Here is a 22,909-nt window from a genome sequence, read left to right on the forward strand (position 1 = left end):
GCTCCGATAGCCCTGGCCGAATTTAAGAGCACCATCTGCGTATTGAAAAATAGTTATAAAGTCAAATAGTGGACTTCTCCAGATGTGTAGTAAGGGTTCTCAAACCTCTCTTCAGGGAACCCTAGCCATTCCATCTATTTTAACTATTCCACGGCTGATTCAAATTGTCAACTAACCAAGCCCTTGATTAGGTGAATCAGGTGTTAGTTCAGGGCTACAACAAAATTGTGAAATGTCTGGGGGTCTCCTAGGCTAGGTTTGAGAACCACTGACAATGAACTGAAACATGACCATGGCACTCAGTTTTCCAAATGTCGCTATAACTGAAACACTTTCTCAGTAAGATCAACAGGTCTTTCAATCCCTTCTCTTTGTGGGACATCTGGAATAAAGAGCCTGGATGAAAGCAACTTTACATAAAAGCATTTTTATTTAGTTTCAACACCCTTTAGAGATTTAGATAATGAATATCAGGACAGGCTCAAGCAGGTACACAATCAGCAGGCTCCTCGCTCCAGATCGTAAAACTGATCAGCAGATATAATCTGATCACAGTTGACATGGAACAGGACCAACAGGTACTCAGACAACAAAATGTCACATGCTAGCAGAGAAAAATGGAAATTGTCCGTTGAATTGTAACATGGTGTATGAACAGTACAAATAGGTTCAAACTCAGACAGAAAATAAGTACTCCCTGAGAAGCTGCTTTTTCACATTTTAAGAGCAGAAAAACACAATTTGTAACAAAGGTTCAACAGCAAACAGGCTGGATGTTGAACAGTGAAAGGGGTGTAATGTTCCATATTAAACTGTGTTTGGAGTGGGTCATGGTCAGATACATTGGATAAGTTAAAATAGCATTTCACCCAAACATACATTTTTTTGATTAAAAATACACTAGGAGCAGGAACAAGAGGAACATGGTGGGTGTATTTAAAAATGCACACATTTCAGTGAGTTCGCTTCTGTAAAACAAAACAGAAAAGCTAACTTTTACAGCCAAAAAGGGTACACACACCTTAATCTCATACTTCAAACCATCGTTACATGCTTTTCATTCAGTTAAACCTCAAATACAACTTAGTCCGTTCCAACAACAGTTCCACATTTACCGTGATATCAGTCAAAAACTAGGTGAACAAAAATGTACATGAGTTTGAGTCAGTAGATGTGGGACATGACAGATACAGGACGCAAAGCAGGTTAACTATTTTAAGTGCAGTAGTATGTGTAGTTACTGTAACTCCATTTAAAGCAGTCTAGGCATACACAGTATACAAATTCACTCTCTCTGCAACAATGACGCATGATTTAACATCCATAGGTGACAGGCTTGGCAGGTAAAACGACATGCTTTTGTCCTTACAATGCAAGATGGGGAATTACCTGAGAATGTTAGAAAAAAATCAGTCATTCTCCAACCAAATGGTTGCTTTTTCATGTTCTCTTTCGGGACACAGGAAAGAGCATAAATGGTAAATTAACAAAGATAAAATGATTACATGAGTATATCACTAGCACTGTAATCAAATAACATAAAAGGTGCAGAAATTAAGATGCATGAATTGTTTTTCCAGGACAAAAAGGTAACCATGAATTAAAAAGTAAAGAGTAAAAACAATACCATCTAAAATGTAAAATACAATGCGTTTTAATTGAAGAAAAATAAAATAAGCCCACCAGTCCCCTCTGACATATTGTAGTAGCCTTAGTCTGCTCCGATGACATGGGCTGATAGACAGTGGTGGTTGGGAATCAGTAACATAAATACATACTTCCTCCCCAAATCAATGAAGAGATCTGTCAAATGAACCCTCAATGGCAGTGATAGGTGATACCCTGCCAGTTGCGCTGGTAGTAGGTTGACTTGTGTTTAGTTCTGGTGATTGAGTGTTGGTGGTTAGTTCCGGTGATCATTTGAAATTATATTGGTGTTGATGAATGTAGGAGTTACTGTAGGTCAAGGGTTGGTCAGGGGTCGTGAACAGGGTATCAGGTGACATTAACATAGGCGTTACTCAAGGTCAAGGGTCTGTCAGGGGTCATGTACGGGGTGTCAGGTAGGCCAGTCTAGCTGTCGATCATCTCAGAGAGCTCCAGCAGGTAGTCATCCTCTCCCTTGCCTGGGTCCAGCTCCAAGTCATCCTCCAGACGGTCATCTGTGAACTCGTTCATCAACTCGTCAAATTCGTCCATGGCAGAGGTGGAGCAGTTAGCGGAAGGGGCTGATGCGGTCGAGCGAGACATCGCAACGCTGGGCCGCCGGGGCTTAGGCTGGATAGGTGTATTCACCACAGGGCTGGAGAGGAGAGAGAGGAACAGAGTTGAGCTCATTTAGCCATTGAAGTTTGGCTTTATGCTACGTTTAACCATATGACAGTATACGGGTGAGTTGTAACCGTAGAGCGGTTTGCCAGTGTTACCTCTGTGGGACTATGCAGGTCTCTGGGGCTGCTATGGTGATGGCTGGGCTGTGTTGGTTGACAGGGACCGCCTGGAACTCCTCTCTCAGGGGGCTGGAGCTGAGGCCAGGGCCCGGGATGGTGGGGGGTCTCCTGGAGACCACAGAGCTCATCTGGTCCTTCACACTGGAGGAAGTAGAGGACACCTGGAGAGAACACAATGGTATCAACACAGGTTATAACAACATCACAAAAGGAACCCCTACTATGCTGAGAGAGCAACTTATTCTCATAGTTTAACTTCGGAATTTGACGAAATTGGACAATCGATTTTTGACCCATTAATTCCACGTGGTTACAGGGTTAATAACGCATAGTTACAGGGTTAAAACAGAAACAAAAGGAGTTTAGGTATTCATTCCGAGTGGTTAAGGTTAGGGCTATTGTTTTGGGAAAGCATAAAACTAAATAATGTAAAAGAAAATGCACTGTTTCCATTAGTATAATCAAGTACTCTCCCTGCTTGCTGGAATATTGTGAACTGTTGAGGTGCAGTGGTCTGAGTAGCGCGCTCTGTTTTTTAAATTTATTTTCTATTCTAAAATGTTTTGTGAGCGCCGACGACTGCATATATCGACGTCCTCAAGCCCTTTTCAAATGTCCGAAATCAACATGTGTTTCTAGTGACCAGCCTGAGAGAGAGATTTTGAGACATACCTCTCTCCGTTTGCAGGGCAGCTCCTGCAGTGGCTCCTCCTGCACTGCGTAGGTGCTATTGAGGGGTTTCACTGCAGCGACAGCAGATCTAGCTGATGTTCTCTTCTGGCCTGGTTTCACCTGGGCAGCCAGCTTCATCACAGAAGGCCTCACGTTCAGCTTGGGCCTCACTGCAACAACAGCACACAGGAGGTCAGACTAATAATTTAGAGTTGACCTTTGCATAGGCTTGTTAGAGAAGTGTGGAAGAGAGCTTGTGAGAGGATTTTTTCTCTGGAGGCACATACCTTTAGCTTCAGTAGCTTGCCCAGGGCACATCTTCTGGGCTCCATCCTGAGCCTTCTCAACCGGAGAACCTTTCACAGAGGGCCCAGGGGAGGCCACTGCTGCTGCTAAGGCAGCCTGCTTTGGGGGACTGGAACCACCCAGGAAGCCTCTCTTCCTCTTGCCTGGGGCAGCGCTGGAACTCCTGGGGCTGAGTGAGGGGGAGTCTGCCTCTGCCTGCCTCAGTGGAGACCCCTGTTGGGGGGAGGCGGTGGCGCAGGACACAAGAGAGGCAGCCTTGGGTTTGAGGGTGATGCGCTGGCGAAGGGGGGTTTTGAGTGCCTGGGCAGGTGCCTCCAGGGTGATTGAGGGGGGAGAGGAGGCGGCAGGGGGGCTCACCCGCGCCCTCTTCTCCCGCTGGAGGGCGGGGCCTGTGGCTTGTTTTGGGAAAGAGTCTGCCTCGGCAGAGCCCTCTGGTTGGCTGGTGGACGAGGCCTGCTCTTCCTGCAGCTGTTGCCTGCGGAGCCTCTTCTCACGCATGATCTCCTCAAATGTCTTCACCTTCACACTGTCACCGGACACAGCATCACTCCTACCGTTAGCAGGACTGGCCTAAGGACCAGAGGAATAGTGACATTCAGTGATTAACAGAGCTGATTCAGAGTATAACTACATATTTGGATGTACAGTATTCATACAGAACGACACAGGACACAATTCTTACCTCAGTAGCAACAGAAGCAGGCTCAGTTTGCTTCTCCGTCTTCTCGGTCACCTCAGATGTCTTCTGGGTGGTAGTGCTGGCAGCTGTCAGGACAACAAAAGAATGTCTTAGAATTATACAAAACACTGCAGCTAGTGGGGTCAGGCCACCTTACAATGTAAATTGCTATGAGCAATTCTAAAAGGTCTATATCAAATCAATAATAAATTAGTTATAGACCATAGTGCAAAAAACTCCTCACCAGGAGAAGCAGCTTTGTTGATGCGCAGTACCAGGGCCTTCTTGGTGCCTCCCTCTCCAGAGGCTGAGCCTGGGCTTTTCCCGTTGGACGCCTCCTGTCCCTGGGCCTGCATCTTGGCTGCCTTCTCCCTGCGGATCTCCTCCAGGGTCTTTACCTTAACTCCACCTCCAGGAGGTGCCACCCGGCTGGGCATGGCTGTCTCTGTGGGTCCCTGGGCCTGGGAGTACCCTGGAGCTGCTTCCATAGCCGCCTGCTTGGCCTTTCTGAGGCTGGGGCCTTGCTGCTGGTCCTCCTCCAGCTTCCTCTTGGCATGGAGGATCTCAGAGAATGTCTTCACGTGGAGGCTGGCTGCAGGTTTGCCAGTGGTGCCTCTCTTTGGGGCCTTGGTGGTACTGGTAGTATCAGGGGTTGAAGGGAGAGGGTTGTCCCCCGGAGCTTGTCCCTGGGACTTGGCCAACTTCTCCTGCCTGATCTCCTCCAGGGTTTTGATGCGGATTACTTCAGGTGCTGTACTCTCACTGTTGCGCTCAGCTGACGGAGAGATTAGTTAGAGATTAAAAGACAGACAATAATACCTTTCATTCAACATATATATATATAAAAAACAATAGTTAAATACTGTTAAGATAACCGTTTCTAACGAAGACTGTATAATCCACCCAAAGCTCTTTTTACAGGACATAATTTTGAGTTAATGATTTTACCTGATTCAGAGGCAGTGGTGGGTTCAACAGGTAATCCCAATCTATCCCTGACAGGTTTCAGAGCTAAGGTAAAAAAAAAAAAAAATGAATCCAAATTATCAATGACAATTACTTTAAACAATGCTTTTACTTCTTAGTATCAAACAACAACAATTATGCATCTCCTGTGGCACAGATGGTCCTAGAGGGAATCTAGTGTGGATTCCTTTGTTCCAGAACAGACACCTGATTCTGCTTAACCACTAATCAGGGAATTGAACCAATGAGGGGATTCAATTAATGCCCCGGGTGAACCTGGTTAGTGTTGATTGCGTTCGATTTGGAAGCAGGCTGCCTCCCGGGTGTGAGCCAGGGGTGTAATCATTAGTCCAAACAGTAAAACACGTTTATTGGAAAAATTCAGGTAGGTCCCTCCCTGTTTCGTTTGCATTCATTTAAGAAACGTTTTGCAACAGAATTGGCGTAATGAATAGACCCCAGGTGCGCCACTCTAAAAGTGACCTATGTTAAAGAGTGACTGCCCCTAAAAAAACAACTAATCCCTTTGAAAATGGCCCATGTGGCATCGATATACAGAAAATAGCCCTATTTGGTAAAAGAACAAGTCCATATTATGGCAAGAACAGCTCAAATAAGCAAAGATAAATGACAGTCCATCATTACTTTAAGACACGTTTCTTCAAGTGCAGTCGCAAAACCCATCAAGCGCTATGATGAAACTGGCTCTCATGAGGACCGCCACAGGAATGGAAGACCCAGAGTTACCTCTGCTGCAGAGGATAACTTCATTAGAGTTACCAGCCTCAGAAATTGCAGCCCAAATAAATGCTTCACATAGTTCAAGTAACAGACATCTCAACATCAACTGTTTAGAGGGGACTGTGTGAATCAGGCCTTCATGGTCAAATTGCTGCAAAGAAACCACTACTAAAGAACACCAATAAGAATAAGAGACTTGCTTGGGCCAAGAAACACGAGCAATGGACATCCTTTGGTCTGGTGTCCAAATTGGAGATTTTTGGTTCCAACCGCTGTGTCTTTGTGAGACACAGAGTGGGTGAACGGATGATCTCTGCATGTGTATTTTCCCACCGTAAAGCATGGAGGACGTGTTATGGTGTGGGGGTGCTTTGCTGGTGACACTATGATTTATTTAGAATTCAAGGCACACTTAACCAGCATGGATACCACAGCATTCTGCAGTGATACGCCATCACATCTGGTTTGGGCTTAATGGGACTATCATTTGTTTTTCAACAGGACAATGACCCAACACACCTCCAGGCTGTGTAAGGGCTATTTTACCAAGAAGGAGCGTGATGGAGTGCTGCATCAGATGACCTGGCCTCCACAATCCCCCGACCTCAACCCAATTGAGCTGGTTTGGGATGAGTCGGACCGCAGAGTGAAGGAAAAGCAGCCAACAAGTGCTCAGTATATGTAGGAACTCCTTAAAGACTGTTGGAAAAGCATTCCAGGTGAAGCTGGTTGAGAGAATGCCAAGAGTGTGCAAAGCTGTCATCAAGGCAAAGGGTGGCTATTTGAAGAATCTCAAATGTTAAATATATTTTGATTTGTTTAACACTTTTTTGGTTACTACATGATTCCATGTGTTATTTCATAGTTTTGATGTCTTCACTATTTTTCTACAATGTAGAAAATTGTAAAAATAAAGAAAAACCCTTGAATGAGTAGGTGTTCTAAAACTTTTGACCAGTAGTGTAAATTATCTTTGAAATTGTTGCATGTTGCGTTTATATTTTTGTTCAGTATAGTTTGAAAATTCGAACATATTTCATATGAAAGAGTTGTTTCTGAACGATGCATTGTTGACAATATGACCGAGTGGCACAGATGACCATTCCATTTGAGCAGGGCGTGCCTCCCTCACTGGTTTCGCGCGGTCATGTGACGGGCTATAGCCTGGTTCAACCCAGTTCATCTTAATCTAACTCAATTAGTACAACCCGGGTCATTTTGATTAGGCACGGAAGACAGACTAACCGGGAGGGACCATTAATACCTGTCCCAATAAATGCTCATTTTCGTTTTCCATTGCCAAAAATGTCTAAATGTTTTCTGTTGCAATCATGAACAAAGGCTAACATTCTATTTCAATGATAGTCTCTTAAGAACTAGTATTCCTGATAGTCTGAGGTAATTCAATCAATGGGGGATTTTTGGTTGTCATTTCCCTTCCCATACCTTTCTGAGGGGGCAGGTCCATTTCACCCTCGTCCATTTTCCTCCCGAGGCGCTCCGCCAGACAGCGTTTCATTGGCAGGTCACCCCCGGCAGGAACTTCTAAAAGGTCAGAGGTCATGGTAGCTTAGAGTGTTGGTGACCGATGGTATCACCAATAACGACCAGTGTAATTTTGTAGTTCATTTAACACTGTACATTTTCCTGTGTAACAATTATTTTTATTATTATTTGGGGGTGCTTATATTTGTCCTCTTACAGACTTCAGCAAATATGTAAGGGAAATGTGTTTTTTTGCATATCGCAACTCCCCCACGAGACACCCGCAGGGAATGGGGTCACAGCCAGGATCAATTGAGGTTAAATGCCTTGCACAGGGGCACAGCAACAGATTTTTCACCTTGTCGGCTACGGGATTCGAACAAGCAACATTTTGGTTACTGGCCCAACACTAATCTCGAGGCTACCATTGACTGGCAGTGACTTCCTTACATTTTATAGATAAAAAAGATAATAGAAAACATTGTACCTTTGACTACTCTCTTCCCAAGCCTGTCCGCGACATTGCGTCTCCCGGTCTTTTCACCAAAGACCACAGTGTCTGAGGGGACAGCAAGCATATGTTACAAATGACATGACATGTAGCAAGTGTGTGTTCATATGTACATGTGCGATTCACTTCAACAATATTCAATCTGGGATTTTGTGTTAATCTATACGCAAGGCTCAGTTAGATCAGGTGTTCAATGATTCTTACCATCCTTGGCTGTGACGAGAGATGGACGGATGAAGGATCTCATGTTCTCCTTCTCTCCGCTGGCACCATTGTTCCGCTGGTCTGAGCCCTGGCTAGGAACTGGATAACCTGACAAAGTACAGTTGATAAACTCACGCCTCATAATTTACAGCATAATCACACAAAAGGCAATCGTCAATGTATTTGGGAGGTAAGAGGAAGGATGAACTCACCAGCTCTCCTCATACTGGCTTTCAGGGCTTTCCTCAGTCTGATCTCCTCCAAGGTTCTGACACCAAAGTCCAGGGAATCATCTGTGCCAAAGAAACACTGTTAGCCAATCACAGAGAGCCATGGGGGCAGCTCAAAGAAAATGGGGTCACTCTCCTTTTCACCTCATTTAACGCCTGATTTTCTTAACAAAAGGCACATCTCAATAAGTGGTCCAGGCACAGTGCCTTCAGAAAGTATCCACACCTTGACTTAACCCACATTTTTGTTGTCTTACAGCAGCAGGTCAAATTCAAGGACATTCAAGTACTTTTTCAAGCACTAATATTTTTTCCTCCAAGGACCATCAATTTGTAATAGTTCATATTATGCAATTGTTTCTAGTCGCCACCAGATGGCAGTATTTAGCCACAACCTCTTGAAAAAACAAACAGTGTTCATCACTACCTTGCAAGTACTACTCAATAATACATTGTTTTACTGATGATTTTGTAATTTGAGTAGTGATGAGCAGAGAATTGGGACATGCCTACTGGTGAACACACATTTCCTATTTGCATTTCTACACAATTCCAGCTTAATGACTGTTTTTATTGGGCATTTGGTAAGATACTATTTAATAGCGACGAAAAAGCATCTTGCTTCCGACTGGCAGCTTTAGTGTCGCCGGTCGGGAGAAGCGCGGGTGGGCTGTGTATGAAAAACGGCACGTGAACGGCAACCGGAACGGCAGGAGCACAGTTGATAAAGCGGAATATGAGGCTATTGGCAAAAAAGCCCTGGAAGCTGTTGCAGAGAAAAAGTCACATAATGTAGAACTGGCACCAGCGCAGGATGCAGCGTTGTGACCAGGGTTCGTACAGACAGTGGCAAATCAAATTCAAGGACTTTCAAGCACTAATACTTATTTAAGGACCAACAATTTGCAATAGATCCTATTATGCAATTGTTTCTAGCCGCCACCAGATGGCAGTATATCGCCACAACCGCATGAAAATAAAAATAAAACGTACTATTCATTACTACCTTACAAGTTCTACTCAATAATACGTGTTTCACTACTTATTCACTACATAAGTGGCAAGTCAGTACTGATGATTTTGACTGATTTCCTTATATGAACTGTAACATCTTTGAAATTGTTGCATGTTTTGTTTATATTTTTGTTCAGTGTATATAATAATATTAAATTGTCTTTATATTTAAATTGTCTTTATATTTCACTAAATCTTAGGTCCCACAGGCTGTCCCAACACATGACATGAAAGTGAATTCTGACAGCGTAAAAGGCCCTTAGTTGATTCTAAAATGTATTCCATACCCATTTGAAGAGAAACAAGTTAATGTGTTTGATAAGATTAATGATTCTCTCAGGGGACCCTATTTACATTTTGGTGGACACCAAATGGGTCCCGGACCGCAGGTTTGGGATCCCCTGTACTACTAACCTCTCTCCCTGCTTGCTTTAATGCCTTCTCTCTCTGTGGATCTCCTTTGCCTCATTCATTGCAGCCTCACTCACCACTGTCTCTAACTAGTCTATAAAAATGTATTTTGTTATGAGAAATTCTAGTAGCCCATCTTTTGATTATAGCTAGCTTAATTTCAGTCAAATGCTCCTGCTGAGGTCAGGCTCCATTCAACATTAGCTTCTAACTTCATCCTTCTGACCAGCTAGTTATAGCTAGCTACCTGGCTAATAGCCAGAGCCCATTAAAATAAAATCCCACTGCCAGCAGCGTCTCTCTGCTACTTTTCACTGTAGGTCTGGGCTAAGGTAGTTCGTTTTTTCCTGTGTACAAAGTGTTATGTTTGGGGCAAATGCAATACAAAACTTTACTGAGTACCACTCTCCATATTTTCAAGCATAGTGTTGGCTGCTTCACGTTATGGGTATGGTTGTAATCATTAAGGATTGGGGAGTTTTTCAGGATAAAAAGAAACGGAATGGAGCTAAGCACAGGCAAAATCCTAGAGGAAAACCTGGTTCAGTCCGCCTTTTACCAGACACTGGGAGATTCATTCACCTTTCAGCAGGACAATAAACTAAAACACAAAGCCAAATCTACACTGGAGTTTCTTACCAATAAGTCAGTGAATGTTCCTGACTGACCAAGTTACAGTTTAGACTTAAATCTACTTGAAAATCTATGGCAAGACGTGAAACTTGTTGTCTAGCAATAATCAATAACTAATTTGACAGAGCTTGAATAATTTTGTAAAGAATAATGGGCAAATGTTGCACAATCCAGGTGTGGAAATCTCTTAAGAGACTTGCCCAGAAAGACTCAACTCTTATTGCTGCCAAAGGTGCTTCTACAAAGTATTGACTCAGGGGTGTGAATAATTATGTAAATTAGATATTTCTGTATTTTATTTTCAATATATTTGCAAAAATTGGTTATTTTGTGTGGATGGGTGAGAAAAAAATTTAATCAATTTTGAATTCAGGCTGTAACAACAAAATGTGGAATAAGTCAAGGAGTATGAATACTTTCTGAAGGCACTGTATGTCATGACATTTACATTTTAGTCATTTAGCAGACACTCCTATCCAGAGCGACTTACAGGAGCAATTAGGGTTAAGTGCCTTACTCAAGGGCACATCGACAGATATTTCACCTAGTCGGCTCTGGGATTAGAACCAGCGACCTTTCGGTTACTGGCACTACGCTCTTAACCACTAAGCTACCTGCCGCCCCGACATAGAACAAGTGGTGGGGTGGGCTTTTCCTCTTTTGTTCTCTCTTGCTCCTTAAGCAAGGGGGTAGGCCGATGACATACCTGATTCATCAGTCCATTCTCCTTGAATGCCCTACTCATTTCTTTTTTTTTTTTACATTTTACATTTTAGCAGACGCTCTTATCCAGAGCGACTTACAGTTAGTGAGTGCATAATTTTTTTTTCCATTTCATACTGGCCCCCCGTGGGAATCGAACCCACAACCCTTGCAACGCCATGCTCTACCAACATCCCTGCCTGCCATTCCCTCCCCTACCCTGGACGACACTGGGCCAATTGTGCGCCGCCCCATGGGTCTCCCGGTCACGGCCGGCTACTCCTTGAAGTTTACAGTTTTGTCCCAAAAAAATACTACTTTGCTCAAAACCTATTTTGTATTACTCTTTAGTATGTGTATTTTACTGAATTTATTCTTGGGATATCACTTTTCAACAGTAAACATTTAAAAATAGCTGGAGGATGTCTTTAAGGGGATTGTTCTAATCTAAAGCCTTTCAAATACAACACTGTTTTGTCAATGAGGCACTGAAAAGCGAAGCCGTCACCTCAAGTTTGAGTCTACCCTTGTAGTGTTTCAAACTAAATCTGCGTTAAAACAGGCATTGTTTAAGATGTTGATATCTATTTTATGTGTTGTTTCTTTGTCCTCTTCTTACCTGAGCTAGAGCCCACGGCCATCTTCCTGGGAGAGACCACTCTGGAGCCGTCTGAGCCGGACCTGCTGTCCTCTCCTTCTGACAACTGATCTGCACACACACATGAACCCCCCCTTAGTCAAACGGTATTTCCCAAATTATTCTGTGAAAAAACTACTGTACTGTACCCAACAATATCAATACCATTTCCCCTATTTAATATAATTTTCACCTAGCATTTTAATCACCTTGAAGGTCTGCTCCACTGTCTCTGCCCCTTAAGAGCTCTTTTATGTTTATGCTCTGTCTATCTTTCCACTGTGCATCTTTCCATTGCCGAGCTCCTCCATGCCCTACGGACTACATGCTGTTCAAATTTTATATTGCTTTTTATTGTTTATATTGTTTTTCTTTCTACATTGTTTGCTCTTCCTTTTTAGTGATGTAAAGTGTGTTGTGACCTTTGTAAATTGCACTTTAAATAAACTTGACATGACGTGTTTCTCACCATCTTCATCCTCATCTTCGTCATCTGCCGGGTTGATAACCACAGGCGGGTGAGTGGGGCTGGGAACGTTCTCCTGAGTCTCTGCCTTGATGACCCCACGGAGCTGGGGATTGGCTGGGCTGGGGATGGGGACAGGAGGCAAAGAATCCTCATGAGACTCCTCCTCTTCTTTCAGGGCCGAACCTGAGTGACAAGACAATCAAGCTCAGAAACTATGGATAAACTCTGGTTCTGGTGAAGAATAGGTTCATAAGTGAGCCCAAATGTTATTCACCTCAATCATTTATCTGCTGATACACTATCATGTAAAGTGAAAATCATGTCAATAATGTGTTTAAGAGCCATGCGATGCTAAGGAGATAAAGATCAGTAAGCTAACAGTGGCTTGGTCAGGATCGGCCTGTTCAGAGTGACTACTAACTTTTGTTGGGTGGTACGTATTGACCGTCTATAAAGCGTGGTTTCTCGTGGTGGAAGGCACAGTGAGGCTTCTGGCAGCCAGCAGGCTGGTTCTCCCAGTAACAAGCTATCTCCTTCCTGTTTTTCTGTAAGAGGGGAAGAGGTAGAGAGAGGGCAGGTCAGAACATGTAGCATAATGTCTTGCAACATATGATTCTTTGTGAAAGCTCACTTTAGAAGAAAAAAAGAGGGAAATTCAGCCCTTTAAAGCTATGACAGATTGCCTCAAAATGGCCAGGTGTAAAACTAGAGAATATGGTGTTACTGCGAGGAGACCAAAAAAAGATTGAAATGTCCCTCCCGACAGGTCCAGAGGCACAACCCCTGACCCAGGTTAAGAGAGGGTATTTCTCTACCCCTCCGTAACGGCCACTTGAGACACACACAGCCTTGAGTAGGCAAAGCTTTAAGGGGATATTCCTGAAATACTTTTTGGTTTGTGTGAAAAAACGGAGGCAATAATGAGCAAAGATGGTCTACTAAAAGAGAGAGAGCACTATCCTTACCTTGATCTCCATGTGGCGGAACTTGCAGACCTGTCTGAAACAGCGACTCTCCTGCCACAGGCTGCAAACGACCTCACTGCCCATTGCAGCTTCACAGTGTCTGAAGGGGCAACTGTCACCCTGCACCAGGAGACAAACACAACCATGTCAATACTTACAACTCTGAGAGCTGCATTTACACCCCCAAAACGCAGCAACACAGAAAATGCTACAATGCTAGTTTCTCTTTGTTATGACCCCTACCTTAGCGCAGTTGGAGTAGTAGAAGAAATAGCAGTCATCTCCATGGTTAGTCATGTTCAGGATGGTGGACTGGATTCACGTCCGGGTCAGGGGTGTTCTCTTCAGGGCCAACAGGACTCTCCCTGGGCTGGCAACAGTGAAACAGAATCCATGGTCATTTCTCTGCCATTAGTGGATTTCATTGCTTCACTGTGGTGGCAACAGAACTCTACAGAGTCGAATTCTAAAGAATTTCTTTGTGGTCTATGATGACATACAGGTAACTGACTAAATAAAGGAAACACCAACATAGTGTGTATTAATTAATAGGGTGTTGGGCCACCACGAGCCGCCAGAACAGCTTCAATGCGACTTGGCATGGATTCTACAAGTGTCTGGAACTCTATTGGAGGGATGTGACACCACTCTTCCACAAGAAATTCCATCATTTGGTGTTTTGTTAATGGTGGTTAGTGCTGAGCGATTAACCAAAAACGTGTTTTTTTTATCTTTAAACCACAAATTGACTGGCGTCGGTTCAATTATTTGAATTCCATTTCGATAAGTTTTTTCTTCTCATGTGAGCTTGATGTGCAGTTTCTGTCAAGTCAAATCAGATGAAGCCTGAACTGTGCGATGTAGAAGGGAGTTGTATTTTCCAGTAGGCCAATATTCTACATAGTTTAGTGGAGAAAATGTGGTAATTAACTACAATGAACATAATCCATTGCGTGCCTGCTTAAACTTGTCCGGTCTGTGCAGAGCACACACGGAGACTGAGAAGAGAAAATGCACGATTGAGAGGGACAGAAAGCAGTTGCTTTGCGAGCCTGAAAATACATTATCTAAGTGATTGATAGTTGTTATTCAGCAGTCATAAACCCTTATTTACTTCGAAGAACAGCACAGTCAGCAGCTGAGATAATGACTAGGAATGAAATAATAAAGTCAATAAATAAAACAAATATTTTACTAAAGTAATGAGAATAAATCACTACCATCATGGGACTTGTATTGTTTTATTCAGTGTTGTTACAGCATTCAACCCACATAATGCATTTAATGTCTACTTTTTTTAAATATCAAAACCGAATTCTGGGATAATTTTTTACATGACTGAACTGATCTCACAAATCACTCATTACTCAGCACTAATGGTGGTAGAAAACGCTGTCTCAAACGCCGCTCCAGAATCTCACATAAGTGTTCAATTGGGTTGAGATCTGGTGACTAAGACACATACACCCTTAAAACCCCTTATGCTCACCCCCCCTTTCAAAGTCACAGCTCCTTTCTTCTAGCCATGGTAGCCAAAATAATGGATAACTTGCCCAACATGGTATGTTAATCGCTTAATTAATTCAGGAACCACACCTGTGTGGAAGCAGCTGCTTTCAATATATTTTGTATCACTCATTTACTCAAGTTTCCTTTATTTTGGCAGTTACATGTATGTCCACGTCAGGAATATGACCCAGAGTAGAAGTTGCAGAGAACCTAAACTCTGCTTCAAAGGGTTGTGTGGCTAAACTCACCTGTAGAGGCTAAGAAGATTCCTCCCTTCCTCACGCACTTCTGATAGGGTGTCTCCTTGGCAACAATGGTCCTGAAGGAACACTTGATCCGTGAGATAAGAGGAAAAAGGGAAGGTCCAGAGACACTTGTCGTCCTATGACCTCCCTTCTGACTCCTTCCAGCCAGACTGCTAAGCATTACAGATGGATGGTGCAAGAACGTCCTTGTTTTTTTTATTATTTTTTTTTAATGGGGGGAAATAATGTGAGATAGAAGCAAATCATCCAAAAAGACTGCCAGAGAAAAAAACGAGAGGTTTTGAAAGATAAAAAAATGGGGTGAAGAGGAGAGGGGGGCAGAAAAATCTTCAACTTCTTCTTAAACTTGATGGCATAAAGGATGCTGTAGAAAAATATAAGTAAGGGTGGGGCTTCTAGGGATTCCAGCAGGCAAAAATTTTGGAGTGGAAAAAAGGTGGTGGGAATTTCACATAAAATCTTCTGGGAATCTACTTTCTTTATAATGAACTCTATCCCCCATCCAAAGATCTTCAGGAATGGACAAGAAGCTGCTTCTTAACCTAGATTTAAATAAAACAAAAACACTCCCCTGGAAAACTGAATAGAAATTGGTTAGAGTACAGGACAGAGACTTGCACACAAACATAGTAAAGTATCGGAACTGCACTTTCTCACCAAAGTGTAGTTAACATCAAGAGAGAAAATGTAGAACATGACAAGGATGTGCCAACACCATCCACAATAGCATGTGATAGAGCAGTGTTTCCCCACTCTGGTCCTGGGGTATCCCCTACAGCACACATTTTTGTTGTAGCCCCTTACAAAAACACCTGTTTCAATTTATCAAGGGCTGGATGATTAGTTGACAAGTACTATCAGGTGTTTGTCCAGGGCCACAACAAAAATATGTACTGTTGGGGATACTAAAGGACTAGAGTTGGGAAACATTGTGATGGAGCATAGGTCAAACTGAATTTGACTATAAGAATTTGACTATAACAGACTGAGTATTGTGTAATCCATTATTGGGAGCTCAATCAGCTCATACTGCGTGATTAAGTTTGGATATCAACCCATTGCTTCAATTTCATGTATTGAATTTGGAATAATAAAATGTCAAACTGTATATTGTGTGTAAAATTTGACACATCTGTCCAGAGGCACCCCACAACATCTTGTTAACTTGGAGGGCCTCGATGTTGGTTTGCAATTTCGAGGAGTAACATACCGCACTGTTATCGTACAATCAAGGACAGACATTTCGAATAATGTAGTTAAACAGCCAAATAACACAAGTTTTGAAAACGTAAAATTATAAAACACGAAACATATTGGCAAGACGAATTACCAGAATTACTGGGCGAATGCGATTTTCATCTTCATACGTGGTAGTTACTGAAAACACAAAATTCATTGCAACATTTAGCTAGCTACTCATGTTCACGTCACAATATGAATGCTATAGCTAAATAACGTTTCAAATTACGCTTCACGCGTTTATAACTACCTAGCCCCACATCAAAATACAAAATAACTAGTTAGCTAAGATAACGTTCTGACCAACTAAGTTAGCTAAGTTACCTAGAAACAAATCGTTCTGCTTTTATTTTGACGTGTCTATTCTGTAATTTGTTATTCACACTGATGGCTCCCTGACATAAAACTCCTTGATAAAATAAAGGTAAAAAAATAAACTCCAACGCCAAGTTACCTTGCTAACGTTAACTAGCTACAGTAGCTAGCTAAACAATATAAAACAAAACAGTAACTTGCTATTTTAGCTACGTTATTACAAATGGCTAACCTTAGTTAACGTTACACTCCGCCACCGTTTGGTCATTAGTTAGTTTAACTGGGTGGTAATTTTAATTAACTAACGTTAGGTAGAATACATATAGAATCTGCTATCAGCTATATATAGAATCTGGTTACAATGCCTCGATGCTAGCAACTAACGTTATACTTCTTGGCCTGGCCAAACTCTGTGGGCCTGGTTGTTAGCGAACGTTAGACTGCTAACGTTAGCTACGAGGCTCGAGCTAGCTCGTTGTTGCTAACATTAGCCAACTAACTCGGACGTTTTACACCTTCGCTTCCAAGTAACGATCTACCCTTAAATAGTAATGTAATAACATCTAGACAAAACAAGTATTGAATAAACGAGTTAGTTACCAGTATTACAAAAAATGTTAAAATGTTTCTTCCACTACAAGAGAACAACACGTCCACCTGGTTCCTCCTGCCTTGCTGCGCAGCACTGAAGCCTTGAACAAAATGGCGACGACTAACCCAAAGAAAAAACATAGAAAATCCAATGCTAGATCCGAGTTGAACAATTCAAAGTGACCTTGTTGGACCTTTACAGACGTAACTATAACACACTTGTGTATTTTAATATACAATTATATGTTATCATGTTTAGTGTAAACTTACTTTTTTCTGCTTAAAGTCTGAGATCTTATTGGAAAATGCATGCGCATTCTATTTACTTTTTGTCTATGGTCAATAGTCTCCACAGACAAAAGGGAAAACAGTATCTGCGACGTCACTTACTGTATATTACGTCACGATTTATGTCAGTCTACCTTCTAGTTGAACAATTCAAGTTGAACAATTCAAAGTGACCTTGTTAGTTATGTCTGTAAAGGTCTATCACACATGCGTATTTTACTATCAAATGATATGTTATCTTGTTTATGTGTAAACGTACTTTTTTCTACATAAAGTCTGAGATCTTATTGGAAAATGCATGCGCATTCTATTTACTTTTTGTCTATGGTCAATAGTCACCACAGACAAAGGGGGAAACCAGTATCTTGTCACTTACTGTATTAAGTCACGATTTATGTCAGTCTACCTGCTAGTTGAACAATTCAAGTTGACAAGATACTTACAATCACTGCATTCAAGCAAAGAACATTACAGTACACAAACGTCTTCCTTTTATTGATTGCTTGATTCACTTATTTACAGTTTCTCCTATTAATTTAACTTGATTACTTTCTCCCCCCTCCAAGTCAATCATTCACTCATGTGTTTCATTTTATTGTACATTGTTCAGTAGCTCCTTTGTGCAAATACTGCAAAAAGCATACCTGCCAGATTTCAGTCTCAACATATGGATGCATTGTCCTCTACAGCTTTCAGTAGCTATGTTTCCATAGCTTGTCCAGTGATTTTGTTTTGACATTTAGAAAGTTTGCATAAAAAATAGATGTGACAATTGCCTCAAGGGTGTGTTTTCATTTAACTAACTATCTTGTCTATAAAAACAGCTGGACGTAATGACGTCACACCAAAAAAATAATAATACAGTAATCAGATTTCCATCCAACCTTTTTATGCGAGTAAAGTTTATGTCAGATCAAAAACTAATCATGAAGACAAGGTGGGATCTTTTTGTGTGGGTAACATGAATTATGCAAGAAAAAAACAACAGTGCAAAATATTTTTGGGGTGATTCAAATGTTTCCATGACCCATTTTAGGCAAATTGTGCATTAATAAATTGGCGACAGTCTGTAGGCCCCCCACCAATCTGTCTCATGTCTCAGATAGCATGCAAAAGCCAGCATGGATAGAATGTAATAATTGACTAATATTAGCCACATTCTAATAATTCCCATGTGCTAACATATCGTCACGGTCCATGCCATTGTGAAACTTGCACTCCTGTTGATCTGAAATAATTGGATGGTGAAACTTGCCAGCCAACCAGAAAAGCAAGGTGAAGCAATTCAGGCATTTTTGAAAGTCAGGACAATCCTTGTCCTGCAAAGAAACATACTTTTTTGAAGTTGAAAAATGAATTTTGCAAGCAGTACACATTTAGAATTAAATGTGGAGTGAAGCTTTATTGTTAGGCCTATGTGGTGACATCATATGCACCACACCTTCAAAATGATTCTGCAATCATCATTTGTTGGAAAAACACCGTTTCCAACACATGAATTGCACTATAACAGTGACAAATGGTGCAGACAAACTGTAAGGGCAGGGGTGGGCAAACCTTTTGGCTTAAGGGCCACATTGAGTTTTTGAAAGCAAGTGAAGGAACAATTCTCATCTCCATTGTGAGCCATATTTACAGTTATCCAATCACCTCAGCCCAAATCTGACTGATTAATTATTACCTGTATCCAAGTGCATTGCTGGATAATTCTCACTGCATAATCATCACCATAAAAAAGCATAATCCTTGCCTACCCCAGTCAAGGTTGTTCGAGGCTTAATGTGAACAATGGGTCTGGTCACCTCTCTTGGCAAGGGCATCAAAGTCTGGTGTCATCTTTGATGCAGAGATTCTCAGAACAGCTGACAAGTGGTAATTTGTTAAATTTGACCTGTGATGGGATTTGTTGTAATTCATGACTGAGAATGTTTGTTCACACACATATGTGGACCCGAATAAAACAAGCATCCTTTGGGCGTGCTTTTTAATGTTTGGAAACTTTGCTTCATTCAGTGAGCCATAGAACTGGTCTATTGTTGCTGTTTTGTACCTCTCCTTCAAAGCACTGTCATATAGTTTGCCCCGATGAGCTCCAGTTGTGTGTCTGGTGGTGCCTCTCACTGTCGAAAGACAGGGGGCATTATACAAGCTCCAGCTCAGTCTCAATCTTGGTGAAGTCTGAGAAGCGGCGGGAACACTCAGCATGCAGGTCGATCAAAGTGCTACTGTATGTCTCAGTGCCGCACTGCGATGTGGGCGCGTTCAGTGCGGCCAGTGGCGGAAAATGAGCGAGAGACTGGCTGCTCATTTGTCTGGAGAACAACATAAGTTTCGCCTTGAATGCTTTCACGTTGGAATATAGTTCATGCACAAAAACACAATTTCCCTGCAGTTTAACATTTAGATGCCCCAATATGTCCACACCGAAACCAATGTCGCCCAGACAGTCTGTGTCTTTCAACTCGGAGAAGCCGTCAGCTTTACCAACCGTATCACGGAACATACCTATTTTTACATTTTTAGCAGACGCTCTTATCCAGAGCAACTAGGGTTAAGTGCCTTACTCAAGTGCACATCGACAGATATTTCACCTAGTCGGCTCGGGGATTAGAACCAGCGCCCTTTCGGTTAATGGCACAACGCTCTTAACCACTAAGCTACCTGCCGCCCCTTGTACCTATCTCCCCTCTCAGTTCCCACACACGGTTAAATACTTTCCCCAGGCTTAGCCAGCACACATTTGAATGGTACAACAAGTCCTGGTGCTCTGCCTCTGTGTCATTGAGCAGCTGAATGAACTGATGATGGTTAAGCCCCCTTGCCCGTATAAAGTTGACAAGTTTTACAACCACTTTGACAACATTTTCCAGCTTTAACACACTTTTACATAGGGCTTCCTAATGAATAATACAGTGAAGAAATATACATTCCTCCGAGTTATGGCTTTCTTCTTTTACTTTGTCTTGTCATCTTTTTAGTAGGCCAATGTTTTTACCGATTAGATTTGGTGATCCATCTGTTGTGATGTTTGTCAGTTTGCTCCACGGTAGATTCATTTATTTTTTCCGAGCAGGCAGACACCTTGTTATATAAGTCAGAGCCCCTGGTTGTTCCCGTCATTGATTCCATCGCAAAAAGTTCCTCTGTTATTTCAAAGTTCTCATTTATGCCTCTGACAAAAATGAAATTTTTTTGCGGTATCTCTGATGTCAGTACTCTCATCCAGTGCTATATAAAAAAGTTCGAAGCCATCTGCTTTTTTCTTCAACTCTGAGATTAGCTCCTCACATATCACTTCCACAGGCCTGGTGATGGTTCTGTGTGATAAGCAAATTTTCCTCGAATTGGCTTTTACTCTCAGGACAAAGTATACCAGCAGTCTCCACCATACACTCTTTTACAAACTCCCCTTCAGCAAAAGGCTTGCTTTTCTCATTTTCGCAGCACTAATTTTTCACGTCAAATGTCTCCAAGCAATGAAGTGGCTATGATGACAGCAGATTCTGATTCTGACTGTAGGCCCAAATACAGAGCTTGCTGCCAGGCTACAGTGCCATCTATTGGAGGTTGTTTGTATATCATGGAATGAGAAATTTTTGGCAAAAAATCGTAACTCAAATATAATAATATTTAATACATTACAAAAATGTCTCACGGGCCGGATTGAAGTGCGCGGGCTCTGCCCCACCTGCCCTGAATGACGTGTCGCCACTGGCCGTTTCCATTACACATGGCACAATTATAATTTTTTGCTACATTGCTTTTGTTGAATAAACCTGGGTCAATGGAAACCTGCCTAGTGTTGAATTGAAAAGTCAGGAGCTATGTTTCCATGAACTTTTTTTTCGACATTTAGAAAGTTCTAATAGAAAAAAAGATGTGACAATTGCCTGCTAGGGTGTGTTTCCATTTAACTATCTTGTGTCAATAAAAAACAGCTGGATGTAATGACATCACTACCAAATAAAATACAGTAACCAGGTTTCCATCCAACCTTTTTATGCAAGTAAAGTAGGGGAGACCGGGGATGGCTGTAACACTTTTAGCATTTTCTTCAATTTCTCAGAGATTGTTTGAGCTACTACATTCAAAATGTGATATGAACAGCTTACATCTGTCTGCTACAAATGATTATAGGTATTATCTCTCTAAACCAAACAGACAAGTTGTGACTTTGTCTCAAATACAAGGAGTGAAATGTTACAATTTACCTCACCTCCCGGGTCAGTTGTAACAGGGCTTGGGGTGAAATGTAACAGATAGAAAAAAATGCATAAATCATGACATGCAACAAAATATTGAAAGCTTTTATTGAGAACATGAGAACAACATTGCCATTTTGAACATTTTGTGCAGCAGAAACAATAAAATAATAATGCAAATCATAAAATTGTTTTTATTTTCACGTTCCATTAACTGGCCCATCTCAACTAAACAACAACATCTGACAACTAAACAACAACATCTGGACTAAACAATTGAATGTTTGTGGTTTCCCTTCTGGAAAAAACAAATGAATTCCACACGTGATTTTATGTGAAGTTAATGTGATAACATGAAACTACACGTGACAACATGAGCACATGAGAACATGATCTTATGTTAAATAAATGTGACATGGGGATGCAAAATTTCAACATGTGATACCATGAAACTACACGTGACATTTCACATGTGAAATCATGTGTTTTTGGAACACTTCACGTGACATTTCACATGTGAAAACGTGTTTTTGGAACACTTCACATTTATGAAATTTCACATGTGAAATCATGTGCAAATGTATTTTTGGAACACTTCACATGAGATATTGAAGGGATTTGATTATCTGACACAGGTTGCCATGGCGGGAAGAGTTTGCCCCAGGTAAAAAGTGATTTCATTCGTTTTGGAACAGGGGCTGCCTCCCGGGTGTGAGCCAGGTGCCCCGTTCAAAGCCCAAGCGAAGTTAGCTCAAAACAAAAGTGACGTAGATTAAGCACGTGGATGTTCAATACATTTGTTTTACCAGTTGTCAGGACGTCACGTGATGTTTCCAGATGGTCCCAGACCATTGCAAGTAAAGTAATGGTATGGTGGTTTTAAGTGAGTGGCACGCTGTTCATCTAAAATATAACCCCACCTGGGATTTGAACTCACAATCTCTGAATTTGAAGTATGCTGATCTTTCTTCTGAGCAATTATGTCTGTAGCATTCGCCTACACATTCCCTGCCTATAATACATCTATGTACTTAGCAAAATAGTGCCATTGGCACTGCTATTTTAGTTATCAGTTAATCTGACTATTCTCTCATCATTGATTTCATTTACTTTTTTCAGCAACTTGAGGGTTTTCTCTATGTTTGTCTAATGTTGGTGGGGCATATTATTCTGTTTCAATGTTACTCCTGAATCACTATGATAAATACAATATCATAGTGTTTCTTGAGTGTATATTTAATAAAGCTGAGATTTATTTTTTTAAGTCCAAAGTGCAGGAATACAGGTGTGGTGGCGTAGCAGAAATATCATAATGCCGTGAACCAAGAGGTTGTGAGTTCAAATCCCAGATGATGACACATTGAATAATAATTAATTTTAAATTTGTGTGTGTATAATAGACACATTTTTTGTTGTCCAAAAAC

The 22,909-nt window shown here is 41.6% G+C and overlaps 1 protein-coding gene across 2 annotated transcripts; it reads right to left on the reverse strand.

Moving 5' to 3' along the window:
* Positions 1–411: 411 nt before the first annotated feature.
* Positions 412–17,087, reverse strand: LOC311138739 (zinc finger CCCH domain-containing protein 11A-like). Of its 2 annotated transcripts, XM_084173544.1 has the most exons (19): positions 17,005–17,087; positions 16,181–16,227; positions 14,833–14,903; positions 13,319–13,445; positions 13,076–13,195; positions 12,532–12,655; positions 12,111–12,293; positions 11,624–11,713; positions 8,227–8,307; positions 8,015–8,122; positions 7,787–7,858; positions 7,261–7,359; positions 5,056–5,118; positions 4,352–4,882; positions 4,111–4,193; positions 3,410–3,998; positions 3,123–3,292; positions 2,427–2,611; positions 412–2,302 (listed from the first exon to the last, which is right to left on the reverse strand). In XM_084173544.1, the coding sequence occupies exons 4-19, from the start codon at positions 13,370–13,372 to the stop codon at positions 2,074–2,076; spliced, it is 2,781 nt and encodes a 926-aa protein (XP_084029670.1). In that variant the 5' UTR covers positions 13,373–13,445; positions 14,833–14,903; positions 16,181–16,227; positions 17,005–17,087; the 3' UTR covers positions 412–2,073. The 2 variants fall into 2 exon arrangements, with proteins under 2 accessions (XP_084029670.1, XP_084029669.1); XM_084173543.1 differs by lacking the exons at positions 16,181–16,227; positions 17,005–17,087 and having other exon boundaries at positions 14,833–14,922.
* Positions 17,088–22,909: the final 5,822 nt, after the last annotated feature.

The sequence above is a fragment of the Coregonus lavaretus genome (assembly GCF_964263955.1).
Source record: "Coregonus lavaretus genome assembly, chromosome: 12".
Classification (NCBI taxonomy): domain Eukaryota; kingdom Metazoa; phylum Chordata; class Actinopteri; order Salmoniformes; family Salmonidae; genus Coregonus; species Coregonus lavaretus.

Excerpts from the sequence above, each read along its gene's own strand:
- LOC311138739 (XM_084173544.1), bottom strand. The coding sequence starts at position 13,372 with ATGACTAACCATGGAGATGACTGCTATTTCTTCTACTACTCCAACTGC. Across the intron at positions 12,656-13,075 it reads TCCGCCACATGGAGATCAAG|AAAAACAGGAAGGAGATAGC; the intron begins GTAAGGATAGTG and ends CCCCTCTTACAG. Across the intron at positions 12,294-12,531 it reads ATACGTACCACCCAACAAAA|GTTCGGCCCTGAAAGAAGAG; the intron begins GTTAGTAGTCAC and ends CTTGTCACTCAG.